At 41.5% G+C, this 17,838-nt stretch overlaps 1 protein-coding gene across 1 annotated transcript; it reads left to right on the top strand.

Annotated features, from left to right (window-relative positions):
- Positions 1–884: 884 nt before the first annotated feature.
- LOC143939960 (olfactory receptor 2AP1-like) lies at positions 885–15,218 on the top strand. The gene is made up of 3 exons (XM_077461054.1): positions 885–1,054; positions 1,311–1,440; positions 13,111–15,218. The coding sequence occupies exon 3, from the start codon at positions 13,148–13,150 to the stop codon at positions 14,075–14,077; it is 930 nt and encodes a 309-aa protein (XP_077317180.1). The 5' UTR covers positions 885–1,054; positions 1,311–1,440; positions 13,111–13,147; the 3' UTR covers positions 14,078–15,218.
- Positions 15,219–17,838: the final 2,620 nt, after the last annotated feature.

Below are 17,838 nucleotides of genomic sequence, written 5' to 3'. Positions count from 1 at the left end.
TGATGTCACAGCTCTCCCAATAGTGGCAGTGTGCATGCGCCGATGATGTCACTGGCTGTTACTAAAGTAAATATCTCCTAAACAGTGTCTGTATAGGAGATATTTACTGTACCTACAGGTAAGCCTTATCATATAGTAACATGTAGGTATAAATACAAAAATGGACTTGAATACCACTTGACATTGCAGTAAAAATCTACCATTCTGGGGTGATTTTAGAAGCATTCATGCATTAAGAATCGAAAAGGGGGACTGAAGAGTATGAAATCCAAGAGAGAATACTAGGAAGCACATGAGAAGAAAACAGTACGGAGGACAATTAACAACAGGATTAAGCTGCCAACTGCTTAAAGCGGTTGTATACCCTTATTTTTTTACTTTTACCTACAGGTAAACCTATAATAAGGGTGAGCCTAAAAATCAAAGGGTAAGAATGGGCCCTCACAGAACAAACCAGGCAGGGAGCATATCATTTTAAATTTTCCGAATCTTCTCATTGGCCTAAACTATGATAGGAAAAGTAAAACATAATTGTTTTTCTACAATACTAAGCAGAAAACATAAACCTGTATATGTAATGAAAGGTCAGGTATCAGTAGGAACCCCACAGGAGTTCTAGTTCCCACCCAATATCCAAAACAAGTAAAAAAAAATTGGATTGGCTTACGCTTTAATAAAAACCACAAAAATTTGATATCCCTGGTATCCCAAGCAGTGTGCAATGTATATCATAAATTAAGACAGATTCCCTAGTGTCTTTTTAAACAGATAATTTTCAACAACCTATGCTATTTTAGGTAGTAATCTTTATCAACAGAGGACATTTGTCTGGATAAATACAAAAGCTATAAAATGCATACACTTTGGATTTAGTTTCATTCCTTTTTAAAATTGATGTCTATTAAATGGAAATAATATAATAAAAGCTGTTCCCTGTGGACACAGAAAGCATATAATTAATACTTAATAAATACTAGTTATACACGCGTAATGTTAACCTTTGTTTTCTCTAGTAATGAAATGCAACCTTTCTGCTTCACTATTAAAACAAAAGGTATAGTTCTTGATATTCTGTTGCATTAACTATCTAAATGGCTTGTTATTTGGAAGCAAATTCTGTATATTTGAACAGATCATGGAAATTTCAGTGCAAATAATGTAAAGCCTTTAAAATAAATGTCAAAGGTAAGTTGTCTAAAATGTAGGATGTATGTTTAATAAAATATTGCCTTTCTTCTTTCTTTCTTCTTTCTTTCTTTCTGCCTACATGTACTCCAATGATGCTGCATGGCACTTGGTGGTGAAAACAGTGGAAATGCCTCTGGAATTTTGTGTTAAACCAGCCACATGTAGTTTTTACTGGAAATCCATGTTGAGATAAAGGCTGCCACCTTACAACAGAAGATATCTGAGCAAAAACATTCATAGCAATTTCACAAGGTATTTTGTTAACGAAATCTTAAGATTTAATTTGAATTACTTTTCAAATTGCAAAAAAATGCTGAAGTTTAAATTAGGTTTTAGTCATTGGGTTTTTATGTATATTTAATAGGACAGAATCAATAACTAATGTATTTTTCTTAGTAGAGGATTGCTTTAAATCTGAACTCTAACATCCTATATAAAAACATTTTTATATTTAAGATTAAAATTAGATGAAAGTCACTGAACCTCAAATTGCTATTTAAAATCTACCTAACAGAATATGAGGCATCTACATGCTAATGTATTTGCTGCTGTTCTGGAGATGGGTGCACATTGCTGCATCAGATAGTGTCTTACCCTACTGTACACAATTGCTCTATCAAGATGCCATATTGTTTCCAAGATATTTTTTTCATATTTGGAACTTTTCTAAACTATACAGAAACAATCCTGCTGGAGAGAGCGATAATTTTTACAATACATTTATTCTGTCCTTACCAATAGTAAATACAATTATTTTGAGCAATCATATTGTTCAAGAAAAAATTAATACACATTTTAAGCATACCCAAAGCCAAAACTTTTTTAATTTGGGGTAAAGTAGAGAATTGGTAAAAACCCCATCAGTTTTTCCATTTGTATCACATTGGAAGATTATCCTTCTCTTCCTGTCCCGTGATAACAACAGGAAATGGGAGGAAATCTCTTTGAAAATCCCTCTAATGCCCTGTACACATGGTCGGACTTTTTCAGATGGAAAATGTGTGACCGGATCTTATGGGAAAATATGATGGTGTGTGGGCTCCAAAACACTTTTTCTGTCAGAATTTCCAACACACAAAGTTTGGGAGCAGGATCTAAAATTTTCCGACAACAAAATCCAATCGTTTAAATTCCGATTGTGTGTGGACAAAAGAGACAAAAGCTATTGGCTACTGGCCTGTTTATAATCCTGTCATACATGTTCTACGTCACTGTGACCGTGTGTATGCAAGACAGGTTTGGGCCAAAATCCGTCAGAAAAAATATGACAGATTTTTCATCGGAGTGTCCGACCGCGTGTACAGGGCATAAGACAGCTGTCTCTGGGACAAGCCACCCCATTGAAAGATTTTCCCTCTTTTCCTTTTCTGGTATCAACTTATAATTTAGATTTTCCCCTTTTTTCATTCCTGGTGATGGTGGTTGTAAGGACAAAAATCTCCTTAATAGGGACACAGGCAATTATGTGTTTGCACAACTGCCAATGGTGCAGATACAAATAAATAAATGGAGACAACGTTATGGAGTGCTGCTGAAAATAAATGTTTATATACTGATGAGTAGGGATGAGCTTGATGTTCGGGTCGAACATGAGTTCGATTCAAACATTGGGTGTTCACCCATTCACCCAATATCGAACATTATGGGGCATTTGTGGGAAATTTGAGCTCCCGCAGAATGCCCCATAATGTACTGCGAGATCGCAGTGCATTGCTGTATGATAATTGGCCAAAGCATGTGACTGACCTGCATGCTTTGGCCAATCCCAGCGCCTTCTGCTAAGAGAGCTATATTCGGCCAAAGGCAGGGTGCCTTTGGTCAATCATAGCTCAGGGGGACTAAGTCCACACCCCACACTATATAAGGTTGCCTGCACAGGGGCCCTGTGTAGTGCTGTTGGTGTGGACGGAGATATAGCTTTATTTAGATTTTAGCAGGCAGGTTATTCCATTATTGCAGTGTATTTAATTATATATATATATATATATATATATATATATACATATATACTCTGCAGCATCCAGCGTACTATTTCTAATCTACTTCAGGCAGTGTATTTAATATATATATATATATATATATATATATATATATATATATATATATATATACATACAGTCAGTCTAGTATACACTCTGAATCCAGTCAGTGTAGCCTAGAGATCTACATTCTAAAGTGCATTCCGTGGTGGGTTTACTATTTCTAATCTACTTCAGGCAGTGTATTTGATATATATATGCAGTCAGTCTAGTGTATATTTAATATATATACATATATATATATATATATATATATATATATATATATATATATATATAAGAGGGCCAGTATGGTGGCCCGTAACTATGGGAGGAGCCCGGAGGGTATATAATCAGACCACCCACAACGGTCTGTGTCAGTTCCAGTGCAAGGTACTGCACATCAAGGGGTTGACTCTTCTCAGCTCCCTCACGGTCGACTATCTGTGCGTCCAATCGCAGGTGCACTTCGGCTTCTTCATTCGTGGTCTTCGTCGGCGGTTCCCGCTCATGGTCGCAGATAAGTAGTATCCGAATCTTTTCATATCATGTGCAAACTTGCGGCTTATCATGCTTACTATCCTGCACCCCTTTCGCAAAACCTACCTCTGAGTTGTTGACACTCATGTCCCGACATCTTTTGGCACAGGCATAGTACATTCGTAAATTCCTTCTACCAAACATATGATTCATTCATAGATCCAAGCCTCCGAGTCGCTGTCGGTCGTTCTCCAATATCACTCGCCATAGGCTTCACTAGTTATAAGATTCACTGTTCTCATCCTTTTTTGAGATAAACAGGTATTGTTTGTATGGGTTTCTGTGGCTGATTGGGGTGTAATTAAACCCACCTGATGTCTTTCCTGCACTTGACTAGCCTGGGGGGATGGGTGGTTGATAGGTGTTTGGTTTGACAGTAAGGAATGGCATACACTCTACAACCAATTCGTATCAGATACTCCTTACTGCCAATTTATATCAGATTAATCTCATACATTTTTTAAGCTGATCCGTGTCAAATGCATTGCACAGGCTGACTCTGCCAACTCACTGCGTGTCCACGCAGTTGTACCTTTGAGATCAGTCATATATCTTCATCGATTGTCCCACGCTCAGACCGCTACACACTCACTGTTGCAGGTAGGACTTTGTTGTTACCGTTCCTCTAAACTCTAGTAGTTACGTTATCATGTTCGTTTTGCAAAAAGTCGCACTTACGCCACCGTAAGTCTTTCTATGTCATCTTTCATGTATTTCATGCTTTCTACCCAACGCGGGTTTACTCGAGCCATTCACTTCACGGCGATGCGGTCAAATCCGACATTCAAGCCCCTTACTCACCTCGCGTCTACGGCCGATTCGAATCTAGTCGCAACTTCGCTTCTATGTTTCGGATCCTTGGCAATCACAAAGCCCCTTCAAACCGCCATCACCATTTAGTTGATTCAAACCCAGCCATATCATCGGCAATACGTTCAGATCTGTCATACGAGCCCCGTAGTCACCTCACATCTATGGCCGATTCGAATCTAGTAGCAACTTCGCTTCTATATTTCGGATCCTCGGCAATCACAAGCCCCTTCAAACCACCATCACCATTTAGTCGATTCAAACCCAACCATATCATCGGCAATACAGGCAGATCTGTCATACGAGCCCTGTAGTCACCTCGCATCTACGGCCGATTTGAATCTAGTCGCAACTTCGCTTCTATGTTTCGGATCATTGGGAATCCCAGTTGAAGTCTTGACGACGTAACGCGTAGGAACCCGGAAGGGACGTCCATATCCGGTCTATCTGCTGTCTGTCAATGTGCATACTCCTGCTTTACTTGTGAGTAGTTTTAATCTTTGCAATAAAATTCATATATTTAGTGTGTTTACCAAATTGCACGATTTGATTTGATTGTGTATGGGACACTCCATTACGAATCACGGCTGTCACTTGGATCAAAAATCTTTTATTGTTCACATTAATATTTTGGTTCAACTTTTTACACATTTTAATGATGTTTACATATTTCTGTATATGAATTTCGATACTTATGGTGAATTTGTGTTTTTTGCACATATAGTCACTTTATGATCTATTGTAGCTTAATTTTGGCTTTTAAGCTCATTGTTATAGATTATGCACAGAGTCACTTTTTCATTTATTCATGCATGGCTGCACTTTATATAATTTCTTAATTGCACATTATTGGTTTTACTGTGGCTATTTAACTTTTTGAAATTAGCGCATCACACCTTCTTTATTTTATTTTCACCAGTGAGAGACAACTCATTTAGTATTTGCTGCTTTGTTCACTTGCTATTCTCGCTCTCCTCTGATTTTCCCATAGAGCGCAGAAGTCCCTAGATACACAAACCGTCTTGTTTGCCGCCCATACGGTCAAGACCATGTTGTGTGTTATTCACAGGCAATGACCCCAAATCAGTATCAAACGGCTACCCGTCACCAGCGCCATATTCCGAGACGTGTCTTTCATCCTGTCACATTCCCCTTTGGCTAAATTCAGTCTGGTCGTTCAAGCAACCATCTACCTGGCTTTCTACAGCTTCTTACGCCCCAGTGAATACTGTCACCATCCCAGTTGTAAAGTGTTACGTAGACGCCACCTCACACGCCATCAGACTTACTTCATCTTGCTCCTCAGGGTGTCCAAAACACAATAGTCTGCTCCAGGGGTTGACATCAAACCTTTCCAAACTCTCAAAGCCTGGTGCCCCGTGTCCATCCTAGATCAATTTTTGGCCCATATGTTTGATCCCTCGCAGGACAGCCCATTACTACCGTTCCAGATTAGTACCCCAGGCAGCAACCAGTTCATTAGTCACGTTAGGTTCCTTTTGAGCAAATTAGGCCAGGACCTTGGTCATTTTCTTGGACATTCTTTCGCATTGGAGCAGCATCAGCAGCCTCACGAAACGGGGTCCCAGTCCACGCGATCAAAGATGGGCAGGCGGGAATCCACCTGCTTTACTCGATACATCTCCAATCCACAAGTGGAAATGTCCTGAGCCTTCAGCAACTTTGCCCCGTAGTGTCTTGTTGTACATAAATTAACAATTACCTCCCTAAACCAAGTCTTTTGCGGCCTTCCCTTGGCATATCGCCCAGCAGCCCAGGGCTCACCGCCAAGCTCACCAGGGCTTACCTTACAGCAGACCAAGGGCACAATTCAGGTCTATTTTATGTTGTTAGTCTTGTGACATGTTTATGTGTTCTTTCATATCTTACAGCAGAGGGCTCCGACCATAAATATATATATATATATGTATATACACTTTGCAGCATCCAGTCTATGTAGCAGCCTATACTGTATCTACAGTGCATTCCGCGGTGTACTATTTCTAAACTACTTCAGGCAGTGTATTTAATATATATATATAATAATATATATATATATACACATTCTGCATCCAGTCAGTGTAGCCTAGAGATCTACATTCTACAGTGCATTCTGTGGTGTACTATTTCTAATCTACTTCTGGCTGTGTATTTGAAATATGGATACAGACAGTCTAGTATATAGATATATATATATATGTAGTGCAGTTGCTACTACTTTTCTGGTGGTGTACATATCACACAATACAGTGCTTCCATAGTCCAGTTGCTACTACTTTTCTGGTGGTGTACACATTACACAATACAGTGCAACCGTAGTGCAGTTGCTACTACTTTTCTGGTGGTGTACACAGCACATAATACAGTGTAGCCATAGTGCAGTTGCTACTACTTTTCTGGTGGTGTACACAGCACACAATACAGTGTGGTGCAGTGTGGTGTTGCCAAACAAAATATACATCATGTCCGGAAGGCTAACAAGGAGAGGCAGGCACTCATAGGCCACTAAAAGAGGGCAAGCAGGCTCTGTGTCTACAGTCAACAGTGCTGGTCACGGACATGGTGCATCCTCTGCATTTAGCTGTGGGGCACGCTTGTCCTTTTTTTTCTGCTGCTGGCCATGTTATTGAGCCAGAACATGCAGATGAGTTGGTGGAGTGGATAACAAAGCCATCCTCATCTTCCCCATCCTCTGTCACCAGGCTCAGAGTAGTTCACCTTCCAATGCAGCTGTCAAAGCGGCCTATTCCACCGGCTCATTGTCAACAGTCACTCCTTCCCTAGCCCCACCATCATGCATGGAGGAGTCCCCCAAACGATTTGACCACAGTGTTGGGTACATGCTGATGGAGGATGCACAGTGAGAGGGAAGGCTTCGATGTTGGTTCCCAGGTTGAGGAAAGGAGTAAAGTGAGCCTAGAGAGAGGGGTGCCCAAGAAGGACTAGAAACTGGCAGTCATGTTCCCCCAGCCACAGTATACTGCCAAGTTTGCTCCAGTGATGAGGAGGGAGGGGATGATGAGGTCACTGACCCTACTTGGATGCCTGATAGAAGAGAGGAGGAGGAGGCACAACTCCAATGAGGCAGGATGCCCTCTAAGTGGCATCTTAAGTGCAGCCACCCTACTGCATCACACTGCAGAGCTCCGCAGGTGCAGGGCGCTGCTGACTCCCCTCTGATTTTGAAAAGTGACCAGAAATGACCACAGACTTTTCTGGCCTGCCTCAGGAGATCCTTTAAGCCTGGATACCTGCTCAAGAACTGCTGCACCACCAAACATGGTACATGAGTCAAGTGTCCCTGGTGGAGAGAAGGTTGGGGCAGGCTTTTTTGACAAGTACACAGCAGATGGCATAGTTTCTGTTTGCAACCTATGTCTGAAGCGGATCAAACGTGGCCAGAACAGCAGCCGCTTGGGCACCATATGCTTGACCAGACATATGACGACCTCTCATGCAGTCCATTGGCAACAGCACTTGAAAGACCCACATCAAGGAAATAGGTGGACTTCTCCTTGCTCCTCATCTGGGATCTCCAATCCCACTATTCCTCCAGTCCTCTCAAAAACCTGCACTGAGCAGAATGAAGGTATAGCAATAGGTGTCCCAAGTACTTGCAGCCAATCTGCTATCAGTAAACCTCCGTCTGATTTTAGCAGGCAAATTTCCCTACCCCAGTTGCTAAACCGGAAAAAGAAATTCAGTCCCAGCCATCCACATGCTCAGCATCTGAATGCTAGCTTGGCCAAATTGCTAGCACTGCCTTTTCAGCTGGTATAATCTGCCCCCTTCCGTGAATTTGTGTAATGTGCTTTGCCTCAGTGGCAGGTTCCAAAATGCCATTTCTTTTCAAGGAAGGCCATTCTGGCTCCCTACCGGCATGTGAAGGCAATGTTTTGGCCTTGTTGGACAGGGCGGTCAGCATTAAGGATCATATTACCGCTGACTCATGGTCCAGAAGGCATGGGCACGGATGTTACCTTTCCTTCACGGTGCACTGGGTTACTCTGCTGGCAGCTGGGAAGGATGCAGGACAGGGTTTAGTATCGTTGGAGCTGGTTCCGCCACCATGCCTCCAAAACGCTAGTGGTCATTCTGCCACAGCTCTCTCCTCCACCCCCTCCACTTCTTCTGATTTCTCCTCTGAACCAGTTGTGCTCCGTAAGCAGTCAAGGGCCTACGCAAACACTCAGGCAAAAAGATGCCATGTGATGCTTGAGTTGGTCTGCTTAGGGGACAGGAGCCACACGGGGGCAGACATTCTGTCAGCTCTGCAGAGGCAGGCTCCGAGGTGGTTGACACCATGCCAACTTCAGCCAGGAATGGTCATATGAGACAATGGCACCAACCTTCTCTCTGCCAGGGACACTTGACCCATGTCCCATGTTTGGTGGTGCAGCAGTTCTTGAGCAGGTACCCAGGCTTAAAGGATCTCCTGAGGCAGGCCAGAAAAGTCTGTGGTAATTTCTGCTGGTCATACAATGCCAGTGCTTGGATGGCTGACATTCAAACGGAATGCAACCTGCCCACCAACCCCCTCATTTGTGACATGCACACCAGGTGGAACTCAACATTGGCAATGCTGCAGCAGCTGCACTAGCAGCAGAGGGTCATCAATAAGTACCTGTGAGTATGACACCAGGACAGGGTCAGGGAAGTTTGGCTTTTTTTTTGCCACGCCAGTGGCTACTGATCAAGGATGCATGCACTGTCCTGTCACCATTTTAGGAGGCCACAAGGATGGTGAGCAGTGACAATGCATGCATCAGTGATACTGTCCCTCTTGTCTTCCTGATGGAGCACATGCTTCGTGGAATAATGGACAGGGCACTTGAGGCAGAACAGCAGGAGGAAGAGGAGGACTTTCTTACCTCTTTTATCCAGATAGCATTCCTGTGGGCCCGCCAAACACACAGGAAGAAGAGGAGGAGGAGGAAGATTGTGCCAGCATGGATATAGAGGATAACACTCAGCAGCAGTCTTCAAGGGATGGTTTTCAGTCCCAAAAAACAGAAGGAGTTGTACGTGGTTGGGAGGAGGTAGTTCCTGACAACGTCATTCTCAGTGATAAAGAGGACTCCCAATTGAATGCGTCTTCAAAGCGAAAGGACCCTAGGATTTGTGGTATCAAGGAGAGGGATCATTATTGGCTGGCAACCCTTCTTGATCCACGTTACAAGGGTAAGGTTGCAGAATTCATCCTGCCTTTGCAGAGAGAGCAGAGGATGAAGGTGGCTGGCTGACCGATGCCTTTAGACAATTTTTTAGTCCTCAGCGCCAAGGTCTGATCAGTTCAAGCAACCATTGCCAGCGTCTGCATTACATGGTGCAGGAATATCTTGGGGCAAGAGCAGACTTGGAGACCTTTCCAACAGACCGTCCACTGGGTTACTAGGTCTTGAGGATGGACCACTGGCCAGAAATTGCTCAATATGCAATTGAGCTACTGGCCTGTCATGCATCCAGTGTTATTTCTTCATGAACATTCAGTGCTGCTGGAGGGTTTGCAACAGATCCACGGACTCCGTTGATAGGCTCACATTCATAAAAAATAATCAGTCTTGGATCAGCAGCAGCTATCAAGTACCTGATGCTGATGTAACTGATTGATTTTTCTATGGATGTGGGATCCCTTGAAGACTGCCTATGCCGAGTGACTATCCTATTCCTCCTCAATCTTGATTATGCTAACTTCCAACAATATTTTTGGTTTAGGGCACCACCACCACTGCCTAAGGCCCAATTTATCTGTCCCTGTTTAACAGGGGCATGCAATTACAATTTTTAATCAAATATTTCACAGCAGGGCCAGTTCCTGCGCTCACCAAGAGTATCTGTGAGGGGTTATAGTGCTGTGGCACCACCACCACCACTGTCTAAGGCCCAATTTTTCTGCCCCTGTTTAACAGGGGCATGTAAATACAATTCTTGATATAATATTTCACAGCAGGACCCGTTCCTGTGCTCGCCAAGAGTTATGCCCTGTACAAACGTTCGGAAATTCCGATGGAAAAAGACAGATCGGATTATGTTATCGGAAAATCCGATCGTGTGGGCTCTATCGGACTTTTTCCGTCAGAATTTCTGATGGAAAAAGTTTGAGAGCTGGATCTAAAATTTTCTGACAACAAAATCCAATTGGACTTTTTACAATCATGTGTATAGAATTCCGACGCACAAAGTACCACGCATGCTCAGAAAAAATTTGGAGACAAATTTGGAGACAAAAGCTATTGGCTACTGGCCTCTACGTAGTCGCCTCGTTCCGATCGGATTTTCCGACAATTTTTTGTGACCGTGTGTATGGAAGACAAGTTTCTGCCAAAATCCGTCGGAAAAAATCCAATGGATCGTGTGTATGGGACATAACTGTGAGGGCTTACAGTGTTGTGGCACCACCACCACCACCCAAGGCCCAATTTTTCTCCCTCTGTTTAACAGGAGCATGTAATTACAATTCTTGATATAATACTTCATAACAGGGCCCGTTCCTGTACCCAACAAGCGTAACTGTCAGGGGTTACAGTGTTGTGCCACCACTACCCCCACTGCCTAAGGCCCAATTTTTCTGCCCCTGTTTAACAGGGGCATGTAATTATGATTATTGATATAATATTTCATAGCAGGGCCCATTCCTGCACCCAACAAGCGTATCTGTGAGGGGTTACAGTGTTGTGGCACCACCACCCCCACCACTGCCTAAGGCCCATTTTTTCTGCCCCTGTTTAACAGGGTATGTAATTACAATGTTTGATCAAATATTTCACAGCAGGGTCCATTCCAACAAGATTATCTGTGAGGGGTTACAGTGTTGTGACACCACCACCGCCCCCAAGGCCCAATTTTTCTGCCCCTGTTTAACAGGAGGATATAATTACAATTCTTGATATAATATTTCATAGCAGGGCCTGTTCCTGCACCCAACAAGCGTAACTGTGAGGGGTTACAGTGTTCTGCACCTCCAACACATAAGGCTGAATTTTCTGCAGAGTATTTAGGGCAGGCCATATAGTATGTATACTTCTATTCAGAGTAAATAGTGCCTGCCCCCCCCCCCCCCCCGTGCCATTGTTTTTAAATTTGGTTGTGGGATTCCCGTTAATATCCATACCAGACCCAAAGATCCTTGTAATGGGCTGGGGGGACCCATTTTTCTCAATGATTTTCATGTATATTCCTGGGACCCGACAATACATTACAGCCGTGAGCAGTTTAAAATTACTTTTTTTCCTTTAGAAATGTCATTTTGCTGTGACACTGTTATAAACATGGGAAAGATACACTACTTTACAGTTATACCCAGGCATGATTTTTAAAGGAATATTTCATTTGTATTGTTTCACTTTAAACGTTATTAAAATCACGGCTCCCAAAAAAATGGCTGGTTTTCAAACTTTTTTACATTGATACATGTCCCCTGGGACAGGACCTGGGTCCTCTAGATTTTTCACATTTGTGTCCCATAGACTTTAATGGTGTTTGCGTGTTTTTTGTGGTATTGTTCTAAATATGGGAAAACTGTGCCACTTTACAGGCATACTATAGACACCCCCCAGGCACAATATTTAAAGGAATATTTAATTTTTAATGTTTCACTTTAAGCATTCTTAAAATTACTGCTCCCGAAAAAACTGCAGTTTTTAAAACTTTTTTTGCATGTAAGCCTTTAAAATGAGCACTTTTGATTTTTCATGTTGGTGTCCCATAGACTTTAATGGTGTTCGCATGTTTTTTACATGTTTGGATGTTCTGGCGCGAACCAACCGGGGGGTGGGGTGTTCGTCTCATCCCTACTGATAAAACCTTCTTATATTCTGATCTAAAAAAGAAAGGACTGGAATATAAACAGAGTATGGAAATACTGGCCTTGCTAAGTTTTGAATTGTTTTTTAAAGTGATACTAATATCTTTTTTTTTCTTAAATAACAAACATGTTATGTTTACCGGCTCTGTGCAGTGGTTTTGCACAGACTAGCCCAGATGCCCCATTCTCAGGTCCTTGCTGGTGCTCCTGGCTCCTCCCTCCTGCCAAGTGCCGCACAGCAAGCAGCTTGCTGTGGGGGCACCCGAGTTAAGAGCGCTGGTCTGTGTGTCCATTCAGACTCAGAGCAATGGCTCCACCCCTCTCCTCATTGGCTCACTGACTTTTATTGATAGAAGCAGGAACCAATGGCACCCACTGCTGTCTCAGCCAAGAGGGAGGGTCATCAACAGGCATCTTGTGCAACATTTCTGGATCGAGATGGGGCTCAGGTAATTATTAGGGGGCTGCTGCACACAGTTTTTTGTTTTTTTATCTTCATGCATAGAATGCATGAAGATAAAGAAACCCTCTGCCTTTAGAACCACTTTAAGGCTACTTGACAATGATAAAAGATTTTATTTGCATCATGGAAAAACTATTATACATTATTAAAAAGTCCTATTCTATAAAATGTACTTACTTTTGGGACAAAAACTGCAACTCTGTTAATATAATAATTTATTTCCTACATATTTTTGCATGGATTATTTGATACCAAAATCTTTGTCACATCTCAATTTACGGTAATAGAAGGCACATCTTACCAATGTAACAGAATCCTTCCAGAATGGAGAATATATCCATTGTAGCAGAATTTATTTTACTGGGTTTCTCTATACATCCCAACCTAAGATTTAATATCTTCTGTCTTGTGTTGCTATTCTATATGATGACCATGACAGGGAATCTCTTTATTGTATTCTTGGTAGTGTTGAATACCACAATACAAAGACCTATGTATTGGTTCCTGGCTAACTTAGCCATTATTGACATCTGTTTCATCAATACCACATTACCAAACTTGCTGAAGGAAATCTCGAACAACAGTAATTCCATATCTTTATCCAGCTGCCTAACACAAATGTATAGCCACGTCCTTTCTGGAACTGCTGAATTTCTCCTTTTAGCTGTGATGTCATTTGATCGATATTTGGCCATATGCTTCCCCCTACACTACAATGCTATTATGAAAAGACAGGTTTGCATACACCTAACAGTTGCAGTGTGGTATGGCTCTTTTTTCTTGACATGTATTCCAGCATATTTAATAATGCAACTCCCTTACTGCTTCTCTAATATTGACCATTTCTTCTGTGATGTTTATCCCCTCTTAAAGAACTCCTGTACAAGCTCACCTTTGATTGAAAAATGTATATTGGTATCATCATCTCTTATAATTGTCTCTTTGCTAGTTACAATTATATCTTATGGAAATATCATCATCACTGTAGTGAAAATTAAAACTAACAAAGGAAAACAGCGGGTTTTTACAACATGCTCTTCGCATGCTATAGTTGTGTCCCTTGTATACGGCAGCTGCATATTTACTTATTTTCACCCATCTCAGATTCAGCGGTATTATTTTAACAAGCATGTCTCTATATTAAATGCAGTTATAGTGCCTTTAATTAATCCATTCATTTATACACTACGAAACCAAAGCATGAAAGAAGAAATTCATAAAATCTATTTGAAACTTACTAGCAAACGGTTATAATGTGAGTTTATTTAACTGCATGAAACAACCTACCTGAATGTTACAGCTTCTTCCAGGTTTAGGGCATGTGCGTGTGCCCCCGGTGACCAACTCCTGCTGTGATTGAACACAGCGGGAGCCAATCAGCGGGTCCAGCGGATCTGATGTTTGCCGACACCCAGCGAGCTCTCCCGAGAGAGGCAGAACAGTGGTCTGCCTATATAAATAAGGTTGATCACTGTTCTGTCAGAGGGGAAGATGGAGATCTTTTATTTATGCTAAGCAGATCTCTCCCACCTCCAACCTCCAATCAAAGCATCCCCCACACAGTTAGCAAGCACTCCCTAGTTAAACATTTAACCCTTTGATCACCCCTGATGTTAATCCCTTCCCTGCCAGTGTCATTAGTACAAAGATGGTGCATTTTTGTTAGCACTGATCACTGTAATGGTGTCACTGGTCCCCAAAAACTGTCACTTAGTATTTGTTTCTTGCAATGTTGCAGTCCTGCTAGAAATCGCTGATCTCCACCAAGACTAATAAAAATAAAAATGTCATAAATGTATCCCGTAGTTTGGAGATGTGATAACTTTTGCGCAAACCAATCAATATATCCTTATTGGGATATTTTTTACCAAAAACATGTAGCAGAATACATATTGGCCTAAATTGATGAAGAAATTCATTTTTTTTACGTTTTTTTATTGGGTATGTTTTATAGCAGAAAGTAAAAAATATTGTTTTTTCTTTTCCTAAATTGTCAGATTTTTTAGTTTATGGTGCAAAAAATTAAAACTGCAGAGATGCTCAAATACCACCAAATGAAAGCTCTATTTGTGGGGAAAAAAATACATAATTTTGTCTGGGTAAAGTGTTGTGTGATCGCCCAATTACCAGTTAAAGTAGTGCGGTGCCAAATTGCAAAAAAGGCTCTGGTCAGGAAGGGGGTGAAACCTTTCGGGGCTGAATTGGTTACAGTGGATGTAAACCCTCACATATACTCAGTGAATTGAACAGCCTCAGATGATACACAGAAATTAAACAAATCTCCCTACCTAAGTTTACATGTATATCTGCTCTTCAGCTTTATATACTGTTCAGAAAGTGCACATCATGTTAGAATTTTCACTTCCTCATTTAGCAGTAGCAGTGTAGTGTTGGATTACACTGGGAGACAGCTGATTGGAGGAAAGGCACGCCCCTATTCACATAGGCATAAACTTTCAGATCTGTCCTGTGAGTAGGGTGGAGCAGGAGAAAGACATGGAACTTAGTGCTTTGAATAGGAATAAGAAAACACTGCAGATATATGTGCCAAGCTCAAATTTCATGAATCGGGTTTACATCCACTTTGAAACTACCCTTTTTTCTCTTATCCTATCCCATCAGACAGCTGTGCATAAAGGCTGATGTAAGTTTTAATTGCTCCCTTTCTCTTATCACAGCTCTCTAACAATTTTTAAGCCAGCCATAGACGGTTCATGGTTGAAAATCAATGATTGATTGATCAAATTGAATGCAATCAGTCTGCCAATTTTTTTATTTTGATTATTGGCAGTGGCTTCAGCCACTTGCAGTAATCATCTTGCCCCCCCCCCCACAATAGATCTGTGGGGGTATTCCCCCATTAACACATTAACCCATGGTTGCAGGAAAGAAAATCGCATCATCTATGGCCAGCTATTAAAAACTGTAAAAATTTACTTTATATTCAGAAGTCTGATGTCTATGACATCTATTCAGATAAAATATCACCCATTCTTGATTGGCTGCATGTTTTTCTGCTGGCTGAAGTTAAATCGTTCTGTCAAGTTTTATTACTGTCTGCCAGGCTCTCAGCATAGCTGTCTGCTTATACTTTATAAGGGCAGTCAGGTACCCGAGAGCAGGAAAACGAATGGACTACGAGAGCGCTCACCAGTGCCCTTTCAGCTTATTGAAAACTACAAGCTGTCAGCTGCAATGGCTGACATTACTTGTAGGCATTAATTGACAGGAAAAAGTGAATTAATGACACAGCTGTGTGGGCGAGGCGCCACACGGTTTTCAAATTGAGACAGCTGGTACAGGGAGAGAATCCCCCCTGCTGTCACAGGGAAGGGAGGATCAGGGGGAGAGGCTGCAGATGCTGAAACATGTTACATGTTCCACCCTAAATGTATATATATATAGTTCCATGTAGATCTATATATATAGTATCTCACAAAAGTGAGTACATCCCTCACATTTTTGTAAATATTTTATTAGATCATTTCATGTGACAACACTGAAGAAATTGCACTTTGCTGCAATGTAAAGTAGTGTGTGTAAAGCTTGTATAACAGTGTAAATTTGCTGTCTCCTCAAAATAACTCAACACACACCCATTAATGTCTAAACCGCTGGCAACAAAAGTGAGTACACCCCTAAGTAAAAATTTTCAAATTGGGCCCAATTAGCCATGTTCCCTCCCCGGTGTCATGTGGCTCATTAGTGTTACAAGGTCTCAGGTATGAATGGGGAGCAGGTGTGTTAAATTTGGTGTCATCGCTCACACTCTTTTACTGGTCACTGGAAGTTCAACATGGCACCTCATGTCAAGGAACTCTCTGAGGATCTGAAAAAAAGAATTGTTGCTCTACATAAAGATAGTCTAGGCTATAAGACGATTGCCAAGACCCTGAAACTGAGCTGCAGTATGGTGGCCAAGACCATACAGTGGTTTAACGGGACAAGTTCAACTGAGAACAGGCATCGCCACCAAAAAGGTTGAGTGCACGTGCTTAGCGTCATATCCAGGTTGTCTTTGGGAAATAGACGTAGGAGTGCTGCCAGCATTGCTGCAGAGGTTGAAGGGGTGGGGGGGTCAGTCTGTCTGTGCTCAGACCATACGCTGCACACTGCATAATATTGGTCTGCATGGCTGTTGTCCCAGAAAGAAGCCTCTTCTAAAGACATTGCACAAGAAAGACTGCAAACAGTTTGCTGAAGACAAGCACTAAGGACATGGATTACTGGAACCATGTTCTGTGGTTTGGATAAACTTGATTGATTCAGAATTTGTCAAGCGTGCAACCAAGCGAGGAGTACAAAGACGAGTGTGTCTTGCCTACAGTCAAGCATGGTGGTGGGAGTGTCATGGCCTGGGGCTGCATAAGTCCTTCCAGCACTGGGAAAGTACAGTTCATTGAGGGAACTATGAATGGCAGTATGTACTGTGACATACTTAACCACTTAAGCCCCGGACCATTTGGCTGGCCAAAGACCAGAGCACTTTTTGCAATTCAGCACTGCATCGTTTTAAATGACAATTGCACGACCGTGCATGACGTGGCTTCCAAACAAAATTGACATACTTTTTTCCCATAAATAGAGCTTTCTTTTGGTGGTATTTGATTACCTTTGCAGTTTTTATTTTTTGTGCTATAAACAAAAAAATAGCAACAACTTTGACAAAAAAAAACATTATTTTTTACTTTTTGCTATAATAAATATCACCAAAAAAATATAAAAAATATTTTTTTTTCCTCAGTTTAGGCTGATACGTATTCTTCTACATATTTTTCAGAGAAAAAATCCCAGTAAGAGTTTATTGATTGCTTTGTGCAAAAGTTATAGCATCTACAAAATAGGGGAAAGTTTTATGACATTTTTATTTATATATTTTTTTACTAGTAATGGCAGCAATCAGCGATTTTTATCGTGACTGCAACATTATGGCGGACAGATCGGACACTTTTGGCGTGATTTTGGGACCATTCACATTTATACAGTGATCAGTGCAATTAAAAATACACTGATTA

This window comes from Lithobates pipiens, unplaced genomic scaffold (genome assembly GCF_037356315.1).
Source record: "Lithobates pipiens isolate NorthernLeopardFrog02 unplaced genomic scaffold, aLitPip1_a1.2 Scaffold_3, whole genome shotgun sequence".
In the NCBI taxonomy this organism is placed as follows: domain Eukaryota; kingdom Metazoa; phylum Chordata; class Amphibia; order Anura; family Ranidae; genus Lithobates; species Lithobates pipiens.
Note: the sequence above shows the minus strand (reverse complement) of the source record. Positions and strands in the feature narration are given on the sequence as shown.

Bases quoted from the DNA above. Each gene is read 5' to 3' on its own strand.
- LOC143939960 (XM_077461054.1), top strand. From the start codon at position 13,148: ATGGAGAATATATCCATTGTAGCAGAATTTATTTTACTGGGTTTCTCT.